Source organism: Anomalospiza imberbis, chromosome 5 (assembly GCF_031753505.1).
Source record: "Anomalospiza imberbis isolate Cuckoo-Finch-1a 21T00152 chromosome 5, ASM3175350v1, whole genome shotgun sequence".
Taxonomy (NCBI): Eukaryota; Metazoa; Chordata; class Aves; order Passeriformes; family Viduidae; genus Anomalospiza; species Anomalospiza imberbis.
Window position 1 is genome coordinate 61,840,589 of NC_089685.1, and position 21,936 is coordinate 61,862,524.

The following is a 21,936-nucleotide window of genomic DNA, read 5'->3' on the forward strand; positions in this document are numbered from 1 at the left end:
CTGGTGGTGTTTAGCGTGCAGAGAAGGATGATTAGGCGACTTGTCACTCCCTACAACTACCTGGAAGTAGGGTGTAGCCAGGTGGGGCTCAGCCTCTTCTCCCAGGCCACAGGACAAGAGGCACAGCCTTAAGCTTGATCAGGGGCACTTCAGGTTGGACACTGAGGAATTTCACAGGAAGGGTGATTAGACAGGGTGTTTTTAAGGAAAGACTGTAAGTGGCACTCAGTGCCAACTGGTCTGGTTGACGTGGTGGCGTTCGGTCAGAGGGTGGACTCCGTGATCTCAGAGAGCTTTTCCAACCTCACTGATTCTGTGATTCCGTGACAGCTTCGTGAGGCCAGATCACGCTTTGGGCCGTTCGGTGCACGTCCCTGCAGCCCGTGCCCGTGCTGAGCAGGGCCGTCCCGGCTCCTTCTCCGCGCCGGCCGGGCCGCGCTTCCCGGCCTACAGCCCCCGCCGCGCCGCGCGCCGCCGCCCGCCTCCCGCGCATGCGCCCCGGCAGCGGCGTGTGGGGCCGCCGGGTCGGGGCCGGGCGCCCGCCCTGAGGGGACGGCGGTGGCGGCAGCAGGTGGGTGCCGGGGCAGGTGCGTGCCGGGACGGGCGGGGACCGCCCTTCGCCCCCCGGGGCTCTCAGCCCCGCACCTCCCACCGCGCCGGGGGCGCTCCCCAGGAGCGGTTCCGCCACCTGTGCGGCGCACGCCTCACCCCGGCACCCCCCTGCCCTGCTGGCCCCTGGGGCGGAGCGGGGGCCGAGGCCCCCGGAGCGGCAGCGCTGCTGGGGCCGTGTGCCGGGAGGGGGTGCGCGGCCGCGGCTCCGCTCGCCGGGCTGGGGCGGGGGATCAGGGAGGGACCCCGGCCCGAGGAAGGCTGGGCGCACCGGCCGCGCTGACGCAGGGTCTGGCTCCGGGGAGTGACTGACGCTGTGCTTCTCTGTGTGGGCTGCCCGGGGCGCGTTTTCCTTGCGCTCCGCTTCCCCCGGCTGGGCTCCCCCTGCTCCCCGGGACGTGCCTCTCCTCCAACCCGCCTCTGCCGCCCGTGGCTGCGGCTCCCGGGGGTCCTGCTCTGCCATACTCATCTGCTCTTCACGCCTGCGCCTTTTCGGAGGTGCCCCGGAGGAGAGACGGTCTGTCTCATGTCTGGCTGGGGGGAAGGAACAGTCACGAAACACAGATGGAAATATGGCAGTGTCCTCTAGGAACTGGGCACAAATATAGACGTGCTGCAGGCCCCGTGATTGTCAGCTGTAATAAATGTTAGAAGGAGAGCAGGAGGCAGATGTAATTCTTCGTACCTGGTGATGTAAATCCAAGGAAGCAAAGAGCCACAGTCGCGCGGATTTAAATCTCGTTGCAGGCAGTGACTGTGGGCTCCGGGACGGCTCTTAATGTCTCTTCACAGAACTGGTAAGGGCGGGAGAGAAAAAAATTTCCTATATGTGGCTTTGCTTCCTTCCTAATTTTTTGAGGGATGCCTGAATTTAAGCAGGTGCTTTCCTTCTAAACAAGTCAGTTTCAGTGTTGGTGTGTGGGGGTTTTATATGATGTCACAGCTTCCTACTTCATGATGTCTCAGCCCTACTTTTCATGGCTTGCTGTGATTTTTTTTTTTTTAAGGGGGAAGTGGGACTAAAGGAAGAACAATGCCTTGAGGAAATGGGGGATCCTTTAGTGCAAGTAGATGGGAGAGCAAAGCAGCCTTACTGGAATTAAGATCAGTGGGTTTTTAGTAGTGCAAGACTGGATCTTAAAATCACTCAAGAAAGAACTGCCAGCCCAGCAGGAGTGGGGCACTGCTGAGGTTTTGCTGAGCTGTTAATCAGGATATGGTTGCTTGCTGGATAATCTGAATTCTAGATAAGTTTTTCAGCTGCTACAGAGTCTGGAGTGGTGGCCTGGAAAGAAACAGCCACTGGAACAAAATACAATTTCATTATTTATTTCTGGATCCACACAATGTGTGTGTGACTGTCCCTAAGCAGAAACAAAGGCTGAATTCCTTCTCTGGAGAATTCATAAAGTAAAAGGGAAGGAAGAGGGTGAGAAGAGGCATGACTGTAATTGAAGAGGTCAGGGTGGGGACTGATTTTGTCACGTTAATACAGTGTTCATTCTGTGTTTAACAGATTGGAATGACAAATACTGCTTATCTTAGTTCCTGATTATGATAACATTTTGATAATGTGGTTTGATATTCTTAGGGAGATGTCATTGGTAGTGACTATTCTGAAGAAGGATGAAGGGAATTCCTGAGGGGCAGCAGAGAGGAGGGGCATATTTCTGGAGGAATTGCACTGATCAGGGAATGATAGAATTGAGGTGAGGGAAGTACTGCATGCTTGCTCAGGACTGAAATAATTCTCCAGTTTTAGGGTTCTCTGCTAATGTTGTTTAGGTTTTTCTTCTTTGCTGTACATTTAATAAGTTGGGATCTTCTGCCAATCTCAGTGTTCCAAAGAACCTTGACAATATTTTAAGACAAGCAATAATCAAAATATTTGGCTTTTAAAAACTAATGTGTCTTAGCTAAGGTGACATGGTAACAGTAGAGATTATTGCTTAAGAGATCTGTGTGAGAGCTGCCAGTCTTAGTCCCATTTTTGGTGGCTTGATTTATGTGTTACAAAATTGTTTCCTGTGTTTGGTATTTGGGATGCTTTGACAAAGGAATTAGTGATACCATGTTTGAGGCAATAACTATTTTGGAAATGGTTGGAATGATGCCTCTTCCTGGCTGTTAATTGCAAACTTCTCACTGACACATCAGAAGTAACGAAAACTTGAAAAAAATAAATCATAAGGAGTACTGCAACTTTATCTGCAGTGGTAAAGGTAAGGTGCTTTATATTTTGGTGTATGTGATCCTACAGCTTTTCTAGCTAAATCAGCAATGACCCTTGCTGGTGATCTGTATCACACTGATTATTCTAGATCCTACCCTAATTCAAATGGATAAGATACAGAGAATTTGCAACTGTCCAGTAGGAGGAGGTAAACCAACAGCTTCATTCTATGTTGTGGGTGTGGTATCTTAAGTGTCCCTTAAGAGATGGAGAGGTTTTGGTACTTCAGCTTTGTGTCCTCAGCCACATAAAGATTTGTTTAAACTTCTTTCTCTGCCACTTTTTATCCCAGGGTCAAGGGTTTTGATACATAATGCTTACACGGGCTGAGTATCTGGGAGTGGTGGGGAAAATCTCACTTGTCAGCTGTGTTACTGCTGGCACCGGGTAGGGAAGAGGAGGATGTTATCTTGCCACATTTGTTTTGTCTTTGGGGAGGTCTCAGATTTTTTTAAACTGGAGCATAACCAGTTACATTGGCAACAGAGCAGTTTTGTTCCTGACTTAAGGAAAACACCCTGGAAGAAATGCAGACATGCTTGTTTTATGAGATAGGTGAAGAGAGTGTTGGGAAGAACACGCAAACATTTACAGAACTGGTGGACATTACCATACCATTAATTGGTATTAGTATGACTACAAGAACTGTTCTTGCTGCCCAGTAAGTGCTGGCTGGGAAATATTTGATGATTCAGAGATGAGAAAGAAAGTCCATAAACCGACAGTCCTTTTTTTCTCTGGAGAAGAAATCTTCCTGGTCCCCAGAATCAGGAAATATCAGAGGTTTTGTCTTGTTTTGTTACAAATGTTAAAAATCCTTGTATATTTTGCTTTTTTTCCTCTTCAGTTATCTGTGCATATGAATTTCTGCAGGAGCGAGATCTGAGTAGTCCAACATGGCATGCTAGATAAGAGCTTTGCAAACAGTCCTGAGAGGTGTTTTGAGTGTTACTAACCTCTTCAGAAAGTTAAGTCCTATAAAGACAAAGCACTGAAGGACAGGTTTTGAATGCTGTCGGATATACTTGCCTTAAAAGCCATTTTCTGAAGCCAAAGGAAACAAGACCTGCTTAGAGTCCTGTGAAATGAATCTGACTTATTTTGCAAATGCCAGAGCAAATAGTAACAAAAGGGAGCTAAAGGAGAGTGACCTGAAAACGAGCCTTTCCTGTGCCTCACCAAGGTAACAGCAAACCATGACAGTAAAACCTCTGACAATCCTCTGAGGCCGTGTCAAGGAAGAGCCATTGTTCAGGCCCTTGTTCCATTGCCACTGGGAGCAGTAGGATGAGACCAGCTTCAGACTCAAAATTCCACCCAGGTGAGCCTACAGGGCTGGTGATGGAGACAGCCTCGGGTGGCACTGCTTGTCACCGCTCAGGACAGGGTGATATGAAAGACTTCATAATACCTGACTTTAAATAACTGTCAGTAGTGTCTTTTAACCTTTCTTTGGTTGGTACAGCCCCACATCTCTAACAGGAATATTTTCTTTCAAGTTTCTGTCTTCAAACGAAACTGGACAGTTGTGATTGATTGCTTTCCACAGACATCTCATAGTTTACAGTCTTGTAATGGACCAGAAGGTAAACAAGTCTTCTAAAAAAATTTTGGCAAAACAAATTTCTGTAGAGCTCTGCAGAAGTGCCCTGGTCCTGCACTGTGCTTATTTGGGCGAAAATGCCCATTTATTGAGCAGTACTTGACTCTCATGGAGGATATGTTTAGACACTAATGAGAAACCTTTGGTTTATATTTCCATAGTGATGGTTAACAGAGAATTGCCTTTACCCTAAGCCTTGAAAACGGGTGACTGCAGACCTGCCTTTTTTGGCACATACAGGTTTTCTTGCCTCTGTGTTCAAAGCAAGGAGAATTGTGCTGTGCAGTGAGAGTGAACACCATGCGAGTTTGTATCCTGGCCTCTCTTTCTAACTTCATTTGATGCAGATAGAAAACCCCAAAAAGTGTTGTTCCTGTACTTGACTATAATCTTCCCGTGTGAGTTGCAAAGAGCACTCTATTCCTGTCACATATCTTTTCACCACTCATATAATGGGAGTACTGGAAAGGGGAAGCTCTTCCTATTCTTCTGATGCCAAGGATCTTGGCTAACATGAGGTTCTCCACAGAGGTGCAGTTCATGCTTAGCTGGCATGCTGTTTGCTTTGGAGCCAGGTAAATAAAAGGCAGTTCTGCTCTGGAAATAAAAATAGCTGATGATGTGTAGGATACCTGCATTCTACATAAGTAGGTGTTACGTAGGGGTGTTTCTGAGACAAGGTTGACGCATTTAACTGTGGTCAGGAAGTCCATCTGTGGTCTGTCTGTCCAATGCATAAGTGGTAGGAAGCAGGATTCCGCTTTTTCACATCCTTATTTTCAAAATGGAGATGAATGGGAACAAAACTGCAAGTGACTTGTTTTGTTCTTTTGTGTGAACTGATAGTTTACATAGTTCAGCAGCTTCATCTCACTGGAGCGCTCTCTCTGATTGCAGCAGGCATTGCTGGACACCGAGCAGTGCAAGGAGCAGAACTGTTGCATGGAAGTACCTTTTAGTTACATTTCTGCACAGAATTACATTTCCAGTGAGGGCAGGAACCTACAAGGTGCTTTATGGCAGGAGACACAGAGTTCCAGTTTGCTTTTCGCTGTCTCTGTTGCTCTAATAGTGCCCTGGGGTAGCTGGGAGGAAACGCTTTGCCCTGCCACATTCCTGCTGTCAGTGTGATCCCAGTTGATGACTGGGCAGCACTGGAGTTCTGGGTGGTGCCTCTGCAGTCAGTGGTGTAACCTCGCAGCAGCTTGCCTGCCTGCCTGCCTGGCTCTGCAAGCCTCCCCCTCGCTGCTCTCCAGGTCTCTCATCCCCCTTTTGAGACCTGCCTAAGCTTCTGGTGCATCTCTGGTTCACTTCCAGTACTACAAGTGGAGTGCGAGCAGTTAAAGTTCCCAGCTCTTCACTCCTAGTCATGTTGTAGAGAGGAAGCCTGAAGGCCACCCCAGCACTTCCAGCCTTCATTTGTATGTTGCTCAGCACCCAAAGCAGTGTGAGGCTGGTCGTGGTTTGTAAGCCTCAGACAGGAAGTTTGGGACGAGCCAGATTCACTGACACCATATTGACTCCTTAACCAGTGTCCATGTGGGATTCTGCACTTTTTACAAAGCCGGGCTCTCAGGGTGTGAGGGACAGGAGCTCTCTGCATCTTGTCTGCCCTCCTTGGTCAGGTGTGAGCTCTTTGCTCACTTACGTGTTTGTTTGTGAAGCTGGAGTTCTCTTCTGGCTCTGTGTGCAAAGCAAATATTGACTTGTGGACTAATGGCATTTGCAGCTCCAGGATATGCCTTTGCCTGACTTGAGGGAGATGCTGATGGGGGAAGGGAAGGAAGGCCAAGGGCATCCTGCTGAGACTTCCTTTGGACCTTTCATTAAGCAATTCAGGATTATAATTTGGAAAACATAAGTTTTCTGGTTGTGAGAAGACAAAATTGAACTGCCTAGTTCAGTGCAGAGCTTTTGTCTGATTTCCAAGAGAGGGAGGTATTAAATTGGTCACAATCTACTTGGGATTTCAAAAGCTGAGCTGGAAGAGGCTTCTAGAACTATACCTATGTGCATAGCCTCCTGATGGGTGCTGTGACTTTCAATCACTTCTCTCTCTTCCAAAACTTTCTTTCTTAATAAAGGAAGAGAATAGAGAACAGTGGAAACCAGCTAACAGTCCAGAGGTGGCAGTGGGATTTACTGCACACACTGTTGCTTTCTGTTCATTAAACATAAAGGAAAACAGAGTTTTTCCCATGCTAGCTTACTGTCAGAAGAGGTGTTGTAACTGTCAGAACAGAGGTGCGGTTCTTGTAACAGTGAATGAAAATTATTCTAGAAAGAATCGTTATGCTTGTTCTGTTCCTTCTGATGATACTCGGTGGAGGTTCCTGCATAATTACTGGTTGTAAAGTTTTCGGGATACAAAAACATTGCTTGGTAAAATGTTTGTCTCCACAGTCTGCTAGAAGTATGCTGCCTTTTTGGTGGATTTTTTTTTAATCAGTGGAGGAAGAACACTCTTGGGAAGGAGTTTCTGTCCCAAATTAAAGGTCCTACTGAAAGGCTCCAGACAGTGTAATTTTGTGCTTAGCACATCCAGGCCCTATCACCACAGGCTTAGGTGGAGATCACCTAAGCAAAAGAGGCTAAGCTGGTAAAACACAGGCAGCAGGAGATTGCTATCTGGTGTTTCCCAGGAGCCAGGTCATTGAAATCTCTCATGCTACAGCTGTGGGGAAGAGCCAGTGTGTCCAGGAGAGGTGCAGTATTTCCAAGTGGAAGTAAATTTGCAGGACTCCTTTGCAAACATCAATTTCTAAAGGACACCTGCACTAGAAAATAAACTAATTGGACATAATCCTGCATGGTGTGTGTTTGCAACTCCAACAAAGGCGTTGCAGGTGGAGTTCTTCAAATGGCTGTACCTGATGCTGCCTGCATGCTTCCATTGTAGCCTTCTTTTTCAGGTACATCACACCTCTGTTCTAGCAGGCTGGAAACAAATCGTGATGTGATTCGTTTTGGACTCTGAATTCAAAAAGTAAATCTCTGATTTACAGGTACTATTTGCATTTTAGCAAAAAATATGTTTCTTTCAAAATATGAAGACTACCTGTTGTGTGGCCAAAATTGCTTCATATAAGAAACTTAAATTGCCTTAAACATGGGAGATGCTCCTTAATGTGTGGGTGAAACTGGTTTTAATTTTGTAGCACTGAGGGTTAGGGAGGTGCCATTAATATTTGTTGGATCTGATGTATTTTTTCCTTTGCATTTCTTACTTTTGCTTTATTTCAGAAGTGTGTATGTTGCAAATAACAGCAATTTTAGACATGTGGTTTCACAAGCTTTGTGGAGCCCTTTTTGTTACTTGCTATCTCCTGGCTAAGAGAGCCTGAGAGTTGCTTTAGGTTTATATGCCTCAGTCAAAGGAAAGACCTTACTATGTCAATCCCAAGTGTAAGATATCCTCCTCCTCCTCCTCCTGGCTCGCACTAGGTGGTGCCTGGCTGTGTCAGGGAATCTTCTTCCCAGTCCCTGTGATGCTGGAAGGGCTGGTTCAGTGGCCTCAGCAACTTCTATTGGAGACAACTGGCTCTGAGGGCAGTGCCCAGGGCAGTGTGTCCATGTGCCAGAGCAGGAGCCTTCCCTTGGTGTGATTCCTGCTGCTCACCCTGCCCTTCTGCACAAGCATGCCAGCAACAAGGTGAGCCTCACGCTCTCTCTGGCCTCTGTCCCAGATGGGTGCTTGCAGGAAGGTTTCTATGGGAACCAGGGGCAGGAAAAACCTGCCCACCAAGTTCAGTTCTCTAATGTCAGGGATAGGAGAGCAGGCAGGGGAGCGATCCCCAGCAAGGCAGAGGCCAGGGCGTGATGACATGGACAAGGGAGGGTGTTCCATCTGCTACACCTGTCTTGGGACAAGGAGAGACTCACTCAGCACTCTCCTGCCCTGTTTCCAAGCACTGTGGTTTATTCCCTTATTATGGGTTTTTTTCTCAGCCACGTGCCTGACACCCTGGCCTGGTTCCTCCACAGCAGGTTGGGTCAGCAGTGGTTGTATATGCAATGAAGGTTATTAATGGCTGAGGGGAATCTCTACACACAAGCTCAAGGCACTGAGGATGGATTCAGAGCACAGGCAATGACAAGCGTGGCAGACGTACCACGTGTGACTGCATTCCTAATAAAAGCCATTGGAAACAGGGTTAACTGAGCGAGAGAAGGCAGGGGAGAAGGACACCTTGCAGGCTCAGGAGCAGAGCAGCCATGGTTGTGAGGCAGTGAAAAAAGCATCAAAATACATTCACAGCTATGTTGAAAGGGAAATAAGTAATGTCAGCCAATTTACCTGCTTGGGACGTATGCTCTGTGTGTTCCCATGTAATATGAGCATACAGATGCTCATTTTGTAATTTTTGCTATGTCTTCAACTACCGAGAAGCATTGGTGCTAAGGGAACAAATGAGACTGGAGTGTAGGGAAGAACACACAAACATTTACAGAACTGGTGGACATGCAACTGACCATGCTGTGGACAGCACTACTTCTCAGAAACAAAAGCTGGATTTTATTTTTTTGTTTGTTTGTGATTCTGTTTGCCCTAAGCATTAGTGTCAGAATGGATCAGTGTCTTTTCATCCAGGCTGGCCTTTCTGAGGCAGAGAACTGTTTAAATGCAAAAGGAGGAAAGAAACCTAGTCATTGTGTTCCCAGACACAGATGTTTTTTATGCTTTTGCAGTGTTGTGCAGCTGCTTATCTTGGAGTGCTGTAGCAAGTTGCTTCCTGGCTGCAGGAGCTCACTGGAAAGCTCACTGAGATGCAAAGGCAATATAACCTTGTACTAATCAGCACTGTGAAACAACTTGGATAGGGCCTGTGGGATGAATCCCTGGGGTTCCTCCTTTTAGCAGCTTACAGTCATAAGTAGCTTTAATGAAAAGGGAAGCTGGAAAAGCCATCTTAGGTGTGCAAATGTTAGTTTCTCCCAGGTTCTTTCCCAAGGAGGTGTGAGTGACTGATCTATCCCAGCACTAGCTTTATCTACTTGGTAGAGGTGGCTCTTGCTGTCCCCCACACACAAGTTGTAAGGTTGATCCTAAAGTCCAGAATATCTCTGATTACTGAACTATTCAACTGTTTTCCTGGAAATCCCCATAGAAAGCCCCATAAAATATGCTGTTAACTAGTGTCAGGAAAGCAAGGAGGAGAGCTCTATTGCCTGAATCAGAGGAGCCTGGTTCGTGACTCTTTGCAGAGGTACTTGATAGCGTCTTGTCCACATCCACATGCTTCAGGGACTTGTATTCTGCAGCCCTACACACTTTACTCCTGTGCTTTGTGGAGCTACTCCTAAAGTCTCTTTTGGACTTACTGCATCTAATGATTACCCCTTAAAGCCTTTTCACCACTCCTGTCCCTTCTCCATGGCCAGTGTCTTCAGAGAATGATGATGTATAAGGTATTTTCTTAGTTTACATCATTAAATACAGGACTCACAATATGCAATGGAAAAGGTGGTAAAGTTGACTTGTTTTTTTTTTTACATTCTTTCAACCAGCAATGCTGTTATTTCCACAAGACAAATGACAGTGTGCTCTTTCTAGCTGGTCAGTAGGTATTAAAACAAAAGGAAATTCCAGTCTCTAGAATTTATTTCTTATGGGGGCGGAACTTAATACTAAGGAATTTAATTTTCATATGAGGAAGTTGTGTGTAAGGGGTCTGTCAGTCCCCCACCATATTCTTAGATGCTAATTGAATTCTCTCATCACCCTTTTTTTCTTTTTATAACAGGAGTGTAACATCTCACCTCTGTGGACAGCTTTTCTGGACCTGCTGACACCTGTGCCACTCAGCCTTGCCTAGTGCAATGTCAGGTGAGCGCACAGAAATTGACACAGTATCTTCTCATTTTGTTGCTTGCTCTGTCTTCAGCTGAAACTTCATAATAAAGCTTTCTGGTTCTAAGAACCATTCTTTACATGACATATTTTCTGGTCAGATTGAGAGAGAGGAAAATTAGTGACCCAGCAGCCTTTTCACTCAGGGTGAACTCAGTTCCTTCTTTTACAATGTAGAGGCTTTTTCAGCCATTGAACAGAGAGGAAGAAGGAGGTTGAAATGTGGTCTGCCTTCCCCATTTTTCCTTAATATTTGCTTGATTCTGTTCTCCCCCAACACTTCCCCCAAAGTGAGTGGCTCACAATGACTGTGAGAGATTTCTGCTGTACAGTGATAGCTGTAGGACAGGCAGAATGCTGAAGGATAACTGCAGTTCAGTTGTGGACTTCTGAGATAGAAGCTTTGCTAAAACTAGGTCTTCTCCTTTGTACAGAAGCCATCTTTCTCACCCTGTACTTTTTTCTAGACCTTCCTTCCTGGTCAAGCTGGTTATTTCAGGGCACATAACCCTGGGGGAGACTATGCTGCAAGGCTAAGTAGACCTTTGTCTTTCTGATAGAACAATAGCAGACTTGGGACATGTTTATCTGCTTCAATTGCAAGACTTGATGTCTGCTTGTATTCCAAGGGAAGCTGTTCACTGGGGCGCTACCGGAGACTGGAAGAGTGCTTGTCTTGAACACAAAAGACCAAGATTATAGGCATACTTTCATTGCTGCATCTCTCTATACATGGTCTGACAATATCCCAGGCTGCTGGGAAAAAAGGGAGCAGTTGAGCATCTTTCTGAGGGCTCTGATTTTCCATTCTGGTGCCTGAGTGACAGAGTTTCAGGAAACTCTGGAGTGCTGCTGGTGCTGGTCCATATGAGGAAGTTACTTCTGCAAAATAATATTTATTTGGTGATGACACCCATAGCTTGTTCACAGCTGATCACACAGCTTTTCCAAGCAGATGAGTGATCATATGATGGAACTATTTCTCTTTCCTAAGAACCACTTTCTTAGAGGTAACTCCATTTGGCCCTTTTGCCTCTTTTGCTCAATAAAAAGGAACAAAACCATCTGAAATTACTGGCTTTCCTGGTGAAGTGGGAGCTGTCTCAATGTTTAGAGTAGCAGTAGCAACAAACTGATGAGTGAGTCCTTCCCATGCTGGAACAGTCTGTATGGAGTGTGTATCATCCAAGGGTGTTCTTCCAGGTTTTCACTGCTACGCGTTGATCTCTTTCTGTTTAGGCCATCACACTCCCTCTGCTGGAGGTCCCTTCTCAGCACTCACACCCAGCATTTGGCCTCAGGAGATCCTGGCAAAATACACACAGGTACAGTGTAGGACGGGGTGGGGATGTTCTCTGGCTCTGCAAAAGTAGGGGGAACCTGGTGTTTCTGGTGGTCTCTGAAAGCCACAGGGAAAAGGAGAGAGGGGTGCGCTTTTCCTCCTGTGTTCTGGTTATGGACTTCACAGGTTTTGTGGTTGCATCCTGGCTTTTGCAAGAGGATCTTGCAGAGCATAAAGAAACTTCTGTGAATTATTTCCCTGCTGTTTTGCAACTATTTCTTCACTGTAAAAATGTTGACACCCTTAGGGAGCCTCTGTCATCATCAAGCTACTCTGGACAGCTTGTACATGGCAGGAAATGCTAGCTTCAAGCTTGTCACCAGGTGGGTAGAGCAGGAAGGAAGGAAGCAGCTGTGGAATTTTGTAATTTAGCCACAGTGTTTGCTGAAAGCAGATTAAAGCTTTTTGTTGGAGATGTATGGGCAGTGCTTCTTGCTTCTTACGTGCTGCCTGGTTGCAGTGCTTGCAAGAGTCCCCACAGGAGGTGCAGGTGGGCTTGCAGGAAAAGGGAGAGAGCAGTAGGTATTTACTTCTAAAAAAAGCCTGGAGGTAATCTCCGGTGTGTATCCCCCCGTATGCCCCAATGCCAACCATGAGCACAGATGAGGAAGGTTGAGATTTTTTTAAGGTTATGGAACTTAAGTTTCTTTGGCCTATAATTTGGACTTGCAGCATAGGTGCAAATCCCAGTTTTGCCTGCTGCCTTTCAAAGGACATTTGAGAGCAACAGGCAGGAGATGGAGTGGTACAGGGAGCTGAGTTTGCAGTGTATGTGCAGAGGTAACAGGAAGGACGGCTGTGTATTAGTGATGCAGACAGTAGAGGCCACTTTAGCTGGTGTTTGTATATTCCTCAGTCCATGAGGAGGGCTGTGTGTCCCTCCAGGTGAGCAGTTCTGATCTTGATAAGATGCTGAGCTGAAGTCCTGCTGGGAAAATCTGTATAGTTTTTTTCCATGGAGAAGTCAAAATGGGAATGACAGGCAACATCTCCTCAGCTGGGAATTGTGGTGGGAGGCTTTAAAAATTAAAGGGCAAAGGGTCTAGTTGGTCAAAGGGCACAGAGTGAGCGGTGGTGGGAAGAGACAATATCTATGTGTCTCTGTGTGGTTATTCAGTGATAAACTGCTGAAAATGTCTGTTTTCCTTCCTCACATCTCCCAGAAAGAAGAATCCGTGGAGCAGCCGGAGTTCCGCTACGATGAATTTGGTTTCCGAGTTGACAAGGAAGGTAAAACCAGTCCCGTCCCTCCCACTTGCATTGTGTTCAGCCCTTCCCATGCTTTTAAGTGTGGCAGGATTTTACAGCCATTCTGTGCTGAGTCTTGTCTACCCACCTGTTTCTGTATCCTACCATTTGTAATCCAGTGCATTAGACGTGCTGGCCTTATGGAAATCCAGAGCATAGACTATGCAGTGATTACTTCCATCCCCTTATGCTGTGTCATGGGGAAGAGGAAGAAAAGTTGAGGAGTTACCATTTCTGTTAGCAGCTGCATGCTGGAGAAGGGCTACTTTCCCAGTTCACAGTGGGATCTTCATTGTGTTCAGTTGTAGTGGTGCATTTGGGGGGACCCTCCGGGGTGTCCCCGGGGCGCCCCCTAAGCTGTGAGTTCACTGGTAGCAGCAGGCAGGCAAGGAGACTCCACACGGCTTCCAAGGGTGCTCATTAGATGAGGGTTTATTGGGGGTCCTACCTCCGGGAGGCAGCGTGGTTTCTGAGGGAGAGGCGGGGGGAAGAGGGAGAGAGGGGCCGAGAGAGCACCGGCCAAGAGCCGGCTAAGACCTGGCATCCCCCTGGCACACTGAAACAGGGAGATTCAAAGTGGGCGCGGAACAGATTGGGCCAATGGGATTACAGACACAGGATACTGCAGGGGAGGATCACAGGCTTGGAATAAACCAGACATTTTCCAGGGGTGAGACAGAGCATACCATTTAACTAAAATATAACAGCACATTCAGTAGCACTGCAAGGGCTTATAGCGGGCACAGTGAAATGTGCTGTCTGCTGAAAAACTCGTGGCCAAGGAGAGTGGTGGTATGTTCTGCCCACCTCAGCGAAGTGTAGGGCAAAAACCTACATCCTACTTTTTCTGCAAGCTATGGAGGTAGACAACCAAATAGAAGGAGGCATGGAGTGCTGTTGAAGCTGAGCATTAAACTACAACAGCTGGCTACCTTAGCAAAGAGGAAGAGAAAGAAGTAGGAGATGTAGGAATTGTGTCATGTGCCCTGGGGGTCATTCCCAGGGCTCAGGCTATATAATGTAAGGGCAGAAGTTGTTTGCATGTGCGCCCCTGTGGCACCTTGAGTCATAGAGGATCCTCTTGGAAGCAATGACCTGAAGATGAGGACAGAACATAGTGATTTTTTTTCAGACAGAACATCTGTGCATTATAAAATCAGCAGAAATATTTGGAGTGCGTTGTTGAGGTGTATTATAAGATGAAGGACAGAGTGCCTTATGTCAAACCTGTCCTTGTGCTAAAGTATCTATTTTAAGAAGCCAGCCTCAGGTTAAGGTGCTCTCTCATTGTGAATTTGGAAATGTCGTTATTAAAGCATTTTTGGTGATTAAATAGACCCAAAGTTAACATTTTTCACCTCATGACTTCCATGAGGGTATAGCTTCTGCTTTCCAACTCTGAGGCTTGCTGTGCTTTTGTCAGCCTGATTTACAGATACTTGCAAAACCCAGCAGGATGACTGCTGCCAGGATCTTGTTTAATTCCAGCCACACTGTGGTCTAAATCATGAGTAAGTAGAGACTAGAAGCCTGCCGACAGCTTCTTTCATTCTCAATATCCCAAGCCTTCTGCTTATGACCATAAAATTTGCTGCATGGTGTAGGCAGTTAGAAACCAACCTTTGCCTTTCCATGCTCTGACTGGAAGATATGAATGTTTTGAATATACTTTTTGCAGATGGCTGTCCTATTTCCCACCCTGCCATGTGTTCGTTTCCACTCCTGTTCCCTGTCTCACTTGTCTCCGTTCCTTTCTCTTCCCTTTGCTGAAGCAGATGGTGCTGAGCCGAACTCCAGCAAGCTTCTGGGGGTCCCACTGACAGAGGAGCCACAGCAGAGGCTCAAGTGGCAGGCTCATCTGGAATTCACGCACAACCATGATGTGGGTGACCTCACCTGGGACAAAATTGAGGTCACCCTGCCACATTCAGACAAGCTGCGCTCCCTGGTGCTGGCTGGCATCCCACATAGCATGAGGCCACAGGTGAGAGTTCTGCCTGTTCTGGGCAGGCACTCCTGCCTGGAGTAAGAGATCATGGAATGAGATCTCTTGAGATGGCAGTTGAGAGGGTGCCAGATTATGGCTTTCTGTGGCTGAGTGACTTGTGTCTCTGTTCACCCTGTACCCCCAGCTGTGGATGCGCCTTTCAGGGGCTTTGCAGAAGAAGAGGAACTCAGAGATGTCATATCGAGATATTGTGAAAAACAGCTCTAACGATGAAACCATTGCTGCCAAACAGGTAGGAGATCCTTCCTAGTGCTGAGTGGGAAGAAGGGCAAGATTTGCTGTGTGAGGAAGATGGGGTGTCTGCCTGACAGCTGCAGCAGGGGTAGTTGAGAGGATGTGTGATTAAATCCTGCTAAAGCTTAATCCTGTGGGGCATATTTCTCCTCTGTTTTGTTGGAACAGCTCTACTCTTTCCTAGGACAGCGGGAAAAGAGTTAGAAAAATGCTGCAGTTGCATCTCAGCAAACATCCTCATAGTCACTGAGGAAAGGGAAGGATGAAAGGCTGACAGATGCACCTCTGTTGAGATTGTGGCAGCTGCTTTCAGGGCCTTTGTTCCCTCAAGCACAAAGTTTCTGAACACCAGCAAGACTATTAAATGATGTTTTCCCTCTTCCTTTGACTTCATGGATTTGGCCAGGTTGTTGGTTTTTCTCTGGAATACATTCATTGGGAAGCCATGCTTGAAATCCAAGCAGATGTAATTCCCAACTTAGTGCATGTTTCCTTTTGTCAGTGGTGAAACTAGGGTCTGAGTTTAGGCAAGTATTTCTAGGGATTCGGCAAGCCACTGTCTTCACTGGCATTTTCCCACATCTTTGAAGGCTGTTAAACTGACGCCAGATACTCGGACAGGGACATCTTCTTTGGTGCCTGAGGACTTATGGGTGGGTGTGGGGAGGCAGAGTTCCCTGAGGCAGGGGGCCAGGGGAAGTGTAGAGAGCTGAAGGCAGTTTTTCAGATGCTGCAAGCTGACTCTGTCCTTGTTTATGGCTGCCTGACAGATTGAAAAGGACTTGCTACGGACAATGCCCAGCAACGCCTGCTTCTCCAACATGAACAGCATCGGGGTGCCGCGGCTGCGCAGGATACTACGGGGACTTGCCTGGCTCTACCCAGACATTGGATATTGTCAGGGCACTGGCATGGTAACCTGCTTTTAGAGTGTCTTTGTGGTAGGGATCAGTTTGTATCTGGTTGCTGCACTACAGCGGATTATTTGAGGTAGTGCTGCCAGATACTGTGGTCTCCAGGTGAGCTGAAGAGAAATCCCTTCCACCTGGAATATTTTTACTAAAGAAGGGAGAGCAGAGTATCACCACACATCCAAAGATACAGAAGACTGTGATCCATCTTTTGGGGAGGGGGCAGTCATTATACTGAGGAGAAATCCCTTCAGTGAAGACTGCAATAGAGCTCCTGCAGAAGGAAGATTTTTATCACCTAGATACTGGTCCATCTCTCCATGTGAGAAAGTGGGGAAAGAGTTCTACTCTTAGAACATGCAGTTTTTCTCTACTGTCTACTCTGAGAGTTCCCTCTTAGAACATGCAGTTTTTCTTCCTTCAAAATCCTAGGTGGCTGCCTCTCTGCTGCTCTTCTTGGAGGAGGAAGATGCCTTCTGGATGATGTGCGCTATCATTGAGGAATTGGTTCCTGCCTCCTACTTCAGCACCACCCTGATGGGTGTGCAGACAGACCAGCGTGTCCTGCGGCAGCTCATCGTGCAGTACCTGCCCCGCCTGGACAAGCTGCTTCAGGAGCACGACATTGGTAAAAGTGTGCCCTAGAAATTTCTTGCCAGGGTGACATGCAGACAAAGAGTATTGTTCTTTTTTCACAAAGGGGAGCACCAGGGAGAAGAGCAAACCTCCTGACCCTGGAGGCAGTGCATGGAGGAAAGCCCTTAGGAGGGTCCACCTTCAATGGTTGACAGACTTCCTTTGTTGTGATTATTTTCCATGTCTCTGTTCACAGAGCTCTCCTTGATCACCTTGCACTGGTTCCTCACCTCTTTCGCTAGTGTTGTCCACATCAAGCTGCTGCTGCGTATTTGGGACCTCTTCTTCTACGAGGGCTCTCTGGTGCTGTTCCAAGTCACCTTGGGCATGCTAAGTATGAAGGTAATTCCCAACTCTTCTCCCACCTTTATCATACTTCAGTGTTTATTTCTGAGATTTTGGGGCAAGAAGGTTTTGTATCCGCTTGTTGTATGTTTGGGAGTGTGTTAGGGAAGACAACTTCCTGCTGCCTTCGGAACTGGAGGCTGTGAAAAACTTCACTGAAATTAGAGATTGCTGTTTCCCGTGCATACCTCATTTGTTGCCACATAATTAAACCTCATCAGCTGCCACCCTCTAATCAGTCTAGATCCCAGCCTGAGGGTCCACCTTATCTGAACCTAAACTGAGATACCTCTTGATTTTGCACAATCTGGGAGGAAAGAGAAAGCCAAAGTTGTGATCATCTGGGAAGTTTTGTATGGCATTGCTTGAATGCTCTAAGAGATTAACATTGTCCTGACTGCATTTGATTTGGCTGGCCTGATCTTTTCCTTTTCTATGTGAAAAACAGTTTGGTATTCAGTTTGCTGTGTGAAGGGCAAGGGTGATCCTGCTGGGAGTAAGGGGAAGGTGGGACACAGTTTGACATGGCAGGTGTTCTAGAGTGCAACTCCCTATTCTCTTATCCCTAGCAAGATCCCTGCTGTGACCAGTCCTAGTGGTTGGTGCAGAATAGGTTTGGGTTTGGTTTTCCATGCTGATTTGATTTCATTTTGATGGTGAATGCTGTGATTCAAAAAAATGCCAGCTAGAATTCTAGGAGGAGAATGCAGTAGAGCAGTAAAAGATGCTGTTCCCCTCTCAAAAGTAGTTAGGACTTTTCCCGCTGAAGGTTTTTTAAATGGAATTTTCTGGTTGTACCTGCCCAGGCTGTACACTGAATGTAAAACTGCATCTAGCAGCCTCAGGAGCACAGTTGTCATGTTACCCCTCCATGAGGCAAAAATGACTGTGTTGTTGCAGGAGGATGAGCTGATCCAGTCTGAGAACTCTGCCTCGATCTTCAACACGCTGTCAGACATCCCGAGCCAGATTGAAGACGCAGATGTGTTGCTGCGAGAGGCCATGCGCGTGGCTGGCTCGCTGACGGACGTGGCAGTGGAGACCCAGCGCCGCAAACACCTGGCCTACCTCATCGCTGAGCAGGGGCAGCTGCTCAACTCCAGCACCACTGTCAACAACCTATCCAAAGTGAGTGCACAGAGCCCACTGCCTCTGCTGCTCCCTTTTTACCATTCCTTACATATTCCCACCCAATTACGGTTTGTGAGCAGGAGGTCCTCCTGTTTGAGAGGATTTTTGGTTCCAGGATAATTGTTACCCAGTGAAGAAAATGTATTGGGAAGTCCTATACCAATGACATGCTGCCAATTCTGTCCTGGTTGCTAAATCCCCACATGAAAGGGATATTAGCACTGATTGTAATTATTATTCATGAGAGTGATGATGAAATGTGATGCATTTCATTAATGGAAACTAAAAGAAACAACATATGCTTTTGGCAGAATTTGCTTGAAGCACAGAGTAGGAACTGAATTTAATCTATTAGTAAGAAACTGGTACACTAAAATAACCTTGGAAGGTAGAGTCAGAAGACAGCAGCAGCTGCTTTTGAGGAGCCAGATTAAAAATGCAGCTGTGTTTAATCTTGGACTAAAATCTATAGTTGCAGACAAGACACTCAGGCAATTCTAAAATGTAATAGCCATACACTTAGAAATTTATATACAATTACATGTGGAACTGCTTTTTGCAACAAATAGAATTAGAATTGAAATTATTTAGAGTTAAAATAAAATTATTATAATATTTACATGGATTGTAGTTGATTCTTGAACTTCAATTATGCTTTTTTAATAATTAAGGTATAAAGTACCTGTTGCACGTGGAGCAGATGGAGCAGTAAAGCTGATTCAATGTGATAGGACTAGAGCAATTCCTTTCTAAAACTGCCAGTTCACTGCCCTGCCCCTTCTAGTGGTCGGTGACAGGACCCCTTGTCCAGAACTGACTGGAATGGAGAGTTGCTTTATTTTATTTCTGAAGGCTGTCCTAATGTGTGCACTTCATTCTCTCTGTTCCTTCTCCCACAGATTGTGCGACGCAGGACTCAGCGCAGGAAATCCGGCATCACCTCTCTGCTTTTTGGTAAGGACAGTCCTGTGCCTTTCGTGTGTTGTTGGTGGCTGTAGCAGCTTAGGAAGGAGGGGAGCAGGCAAAGGAGGGAAACATTGGGACAGAGGGATTGGAGAGAAGGGAGTCAGAACTGAAGGATGAGAGGGAGAAGTGCAGTTTACTACTTGATTTCTTTGATCTGAGCTCAGAAAGTAAATTTTAGGTTAGACAGTCCATGAGTAGTGGACCAGCAGGAGGTGCAGCTCAGCCCAGCTGTAATGTCCTCCTTGCACTGACCAACAAGTCAAACACATTTTCTGGCAGACATTATACAGTCCACAGGCTGGATGCGGTACTCTCTGATCTTACTCTGCTCAGTTCAGGAACATCTCTGAATATGTGAGACAGGGCAGGATGTCTAGTGTGTCACCCATCAAAATTATAAATGAAAGCATCATTATGTTTTCCTTTACTTATTCTGAGAGTTTGATGTTGTGACTTCAACAACAACGGGAAGTCTTGCTTTTGACTCTTAATTTTCTTCACTTATGAGCCAAGCCAGCATATGTCCAGAAAGGGCACAGTCAGAATAGCTTTTGGAGGGGTTTAAGAGTAACTTATTTCTTGACTCCATAAGAGCCCTTTCTGCTGTAAGCCTCAGTGTCATCACCTTACTTGAAATTGACTAGCCTTCTTGAGATTGCTACGTCACCACAGGAATTGTTTTTCCTGAAGAAGACGACATAATGAATTTTCAGGGCTCAAACAGTGTTCCTGTTGTTGTTGAAATGGCCTGAATAAATCTAAAAATGGGCTTTACTGGTCTTTCCAGAGAGGAGCTTTTCTGATGTTCTCCAGGAAGCTGATATATTGTCATGGGTTTCCTACAAGCACATAGAGCATTACATACAAACATTTTGGTGGAATACCCATGATGCTGTAATGTCAAGCATGCAGAAGTGAAGAAACGCAGGAAAGTTGCTTGTGCAACCTAAACTCAGAGCTTTTGTATGTAATGTTATCATACACTTGGTACAGACTGAACTTGCTGGGAACTTGGCTGCCTCACACACCTTTCTTGTGTCTCAATCTCCTTGACAGTTTGAATATTTTATGGAGGTGATGGTGACTTATGCACTTGCACAAAGATAAATTTTAAGTTCAAGCTTCAAAATATATCAGTGGTAGAACAGAGATAATTGATAGGGTTTTATCATTTTAGTGGGGCTTCTGTACAATGACCATCATGTGTTTTACCTAGCATTATTGTTAATATTTAAAATGATGGTTAAAACTGAGACGTTGTCATCCTGCAGCAGTTGACCACAATGGAAAAATTCAGCCCGAGAGGAAGGAAAGCTTGTATGTGATAAATTCACCCTCTACTGGGAACTGACAATCAATCCTAAATGTAGTTTGCTGCCTGTGGTAGTTACTGTGTAGTACTGGTACTTACTTTCCTCATCTGGGAGGGAAGGAGAACTTACCCAGAGCTTAATTCTTCTTCCTTAGAGTGAATTCAGGTGTGGTAGTAACTTGGGCAGGAGTCATAGAATCACAGGAGCACTGTTTAGAAGACACCTCTCAGTGTCTGTATTCCAACGTCTCCTGTTTGAAGCAGACTCTTGTTCATGCAAGATCAGGTTGGTCAGGGCTTTCTGTAGTTGAGATTCAAAGAGTTGAACCAGATTTACAATGCAGGAAGAGAAACAATTAAGGAAAGATTATTTGGTGGAGAGCAGAACGTGCAAGAGGTGTTTTCCAGTTGTGTGGGCATTGCCGCAAGGGAATGCGGAAGAGCTCCTCCTGTGCAGAGCTGTGCAGCTCGTCAGTCTTTGCAGGCTCATAGTAGAGCCTCCTCACATGTGGCTGATCATGTAGTGTGGTTTCCTGTTTGGAAATGTGGGTGTTGAAGTTTGAAAGTGTACGTGTTGAGTGCAGTGAGGTGAGTCTGGGGGACACGCCAGCTGCTTTCCTCTGTACCCACTCTAAGGTGAGAGAGTGTGGAACTTGCTTCCCACATCTACTGCTTGTGTTTGTCTAGGATTGATCTGAGTAGAGAAGGAAGAGCATGGTGTTTTGGCCAGATGGGACCGAGAGATGACAGAAAGACTCAATGATCTATGTAAATGAGAGCAGCCCACAGAGCTAGTGTAGCTGTGGTTTAGTTTCTTCTCTAGTCCCATTCTATTTTAGCAGCATGAAATTTCTGGGAACCCCCGACATCTACCTGCTCACTTATCTATCTTCAATCTCTGCATCTGTGAATAGTGAGAGTACTGGCATGCTCTGTACCTACCCCTGGATACAGAGGAGGAGATTTTGTTATTTTTTTTATTGCTTGGACTGGGAGTAACTATGCCCCACAATTTTTCTAGTTCAGAAGCAAAGTTCAGTTTTCTCTTAAGCTCTGTGTATCTGATGTATCTCAAGTAATTTAATCTAGCAAATATACAATTATTTTTATAATTGTTTTCTATATAATATTGTGCTTTTATTTATGTTTCTGAAGTTTGGGTCTTTTTAATTAGGATCACATGATTAAAAGTACTTTTAATCATTTTTCAATTAGCAGAAGCTTAATGTGTATATAGCTGTTGCAGCAGCTGTAGCTCAGGCCACGCTATATTCATATGGTTTTCTATAATGCTGCTAAAGGATAAGCAGAGTACTAATTTGCTAGTAGGTGATTTACTTGGCTCCTGAATAAAAGCTGTGTTTGTACAAACATTGGAGTTCAGTGAAAAAATACATCATTAATTATGCTAATCAAGCTACCACATCTTCAGTATATTATAGAGGGAGCAAAAATACATATATGAAAGTATACTTTGGATTTAATACAAAATTATTTTTTTAGAAAA

At 45.9% G+C, this 21,936-nt stretch overlaps 1 protein-coding gene across 7 annotated transcripts in view; it reads left to right on the forward strand.

Annotated features, from left to right (window-relative positions):
• The first annotated feature begins 467 nt into the window (after positions 1-467).
• Positions 468-21,936, forward strand: part of SGSM3 (small G protein signaling modulator 3) — a 29,657-nt gene continuing 8,188 nt past the window's right edge. Inside the window, exons 1-13 of one of the 7 annotated variants that reach the window (XM_068191361.1) lie at positions 491-571; positions 1,357-1,406; positions 7,358-7,450; positions 10,190-10,272; positions 11,536-11,621; positions 12,802-12,868; positions 14,662-14,870; positions 15,019-15,126; positions 15,899-16,042; positions 16,472-16,667; positions 16,872-17,017; positions 17,921-18,148; positions 19,051-19,105. In XM_068191361.1, coding sequence (XP_068047462.1) covers positions 10,266-10,272; positions 11,536-11,621; positions 12,802-12,868; positions 14,662-14,870; positions 15,019-15,126; positions 15,899-16,042; positions 16,472-16,667; positions 16,872-17,017; positions 17,921-18,148; positions 19,051-19,105 — 1,246 coding nt within the window. In that variant the 5' untranslated portion in view covers positions 491-571; positions 1,357-1,406; positions 7,358-7,450; positions 10,190-10,265. Of the gene's footprint in view, positions 588-1,125; positions 1,407-4,078; positions 4,164-7,357; positions 7,451-10,189; positions 10,273-11,535; positions 11,622-12,801; positions 12,869-14,661; positions 14,871-15,018; positions 15,127-15,898; positions 16,043-16,471; positions 16,668-16,871; positions 17,018-17,920; positions 18,149-19,050; positions 19,106-21,936 lie in introns of those variants that run through there. The other 6 variants (XM_068191356.1, XM_068191359.1, XM_068191358.1 and 3 more) reach the window with 6 other exon arrangements.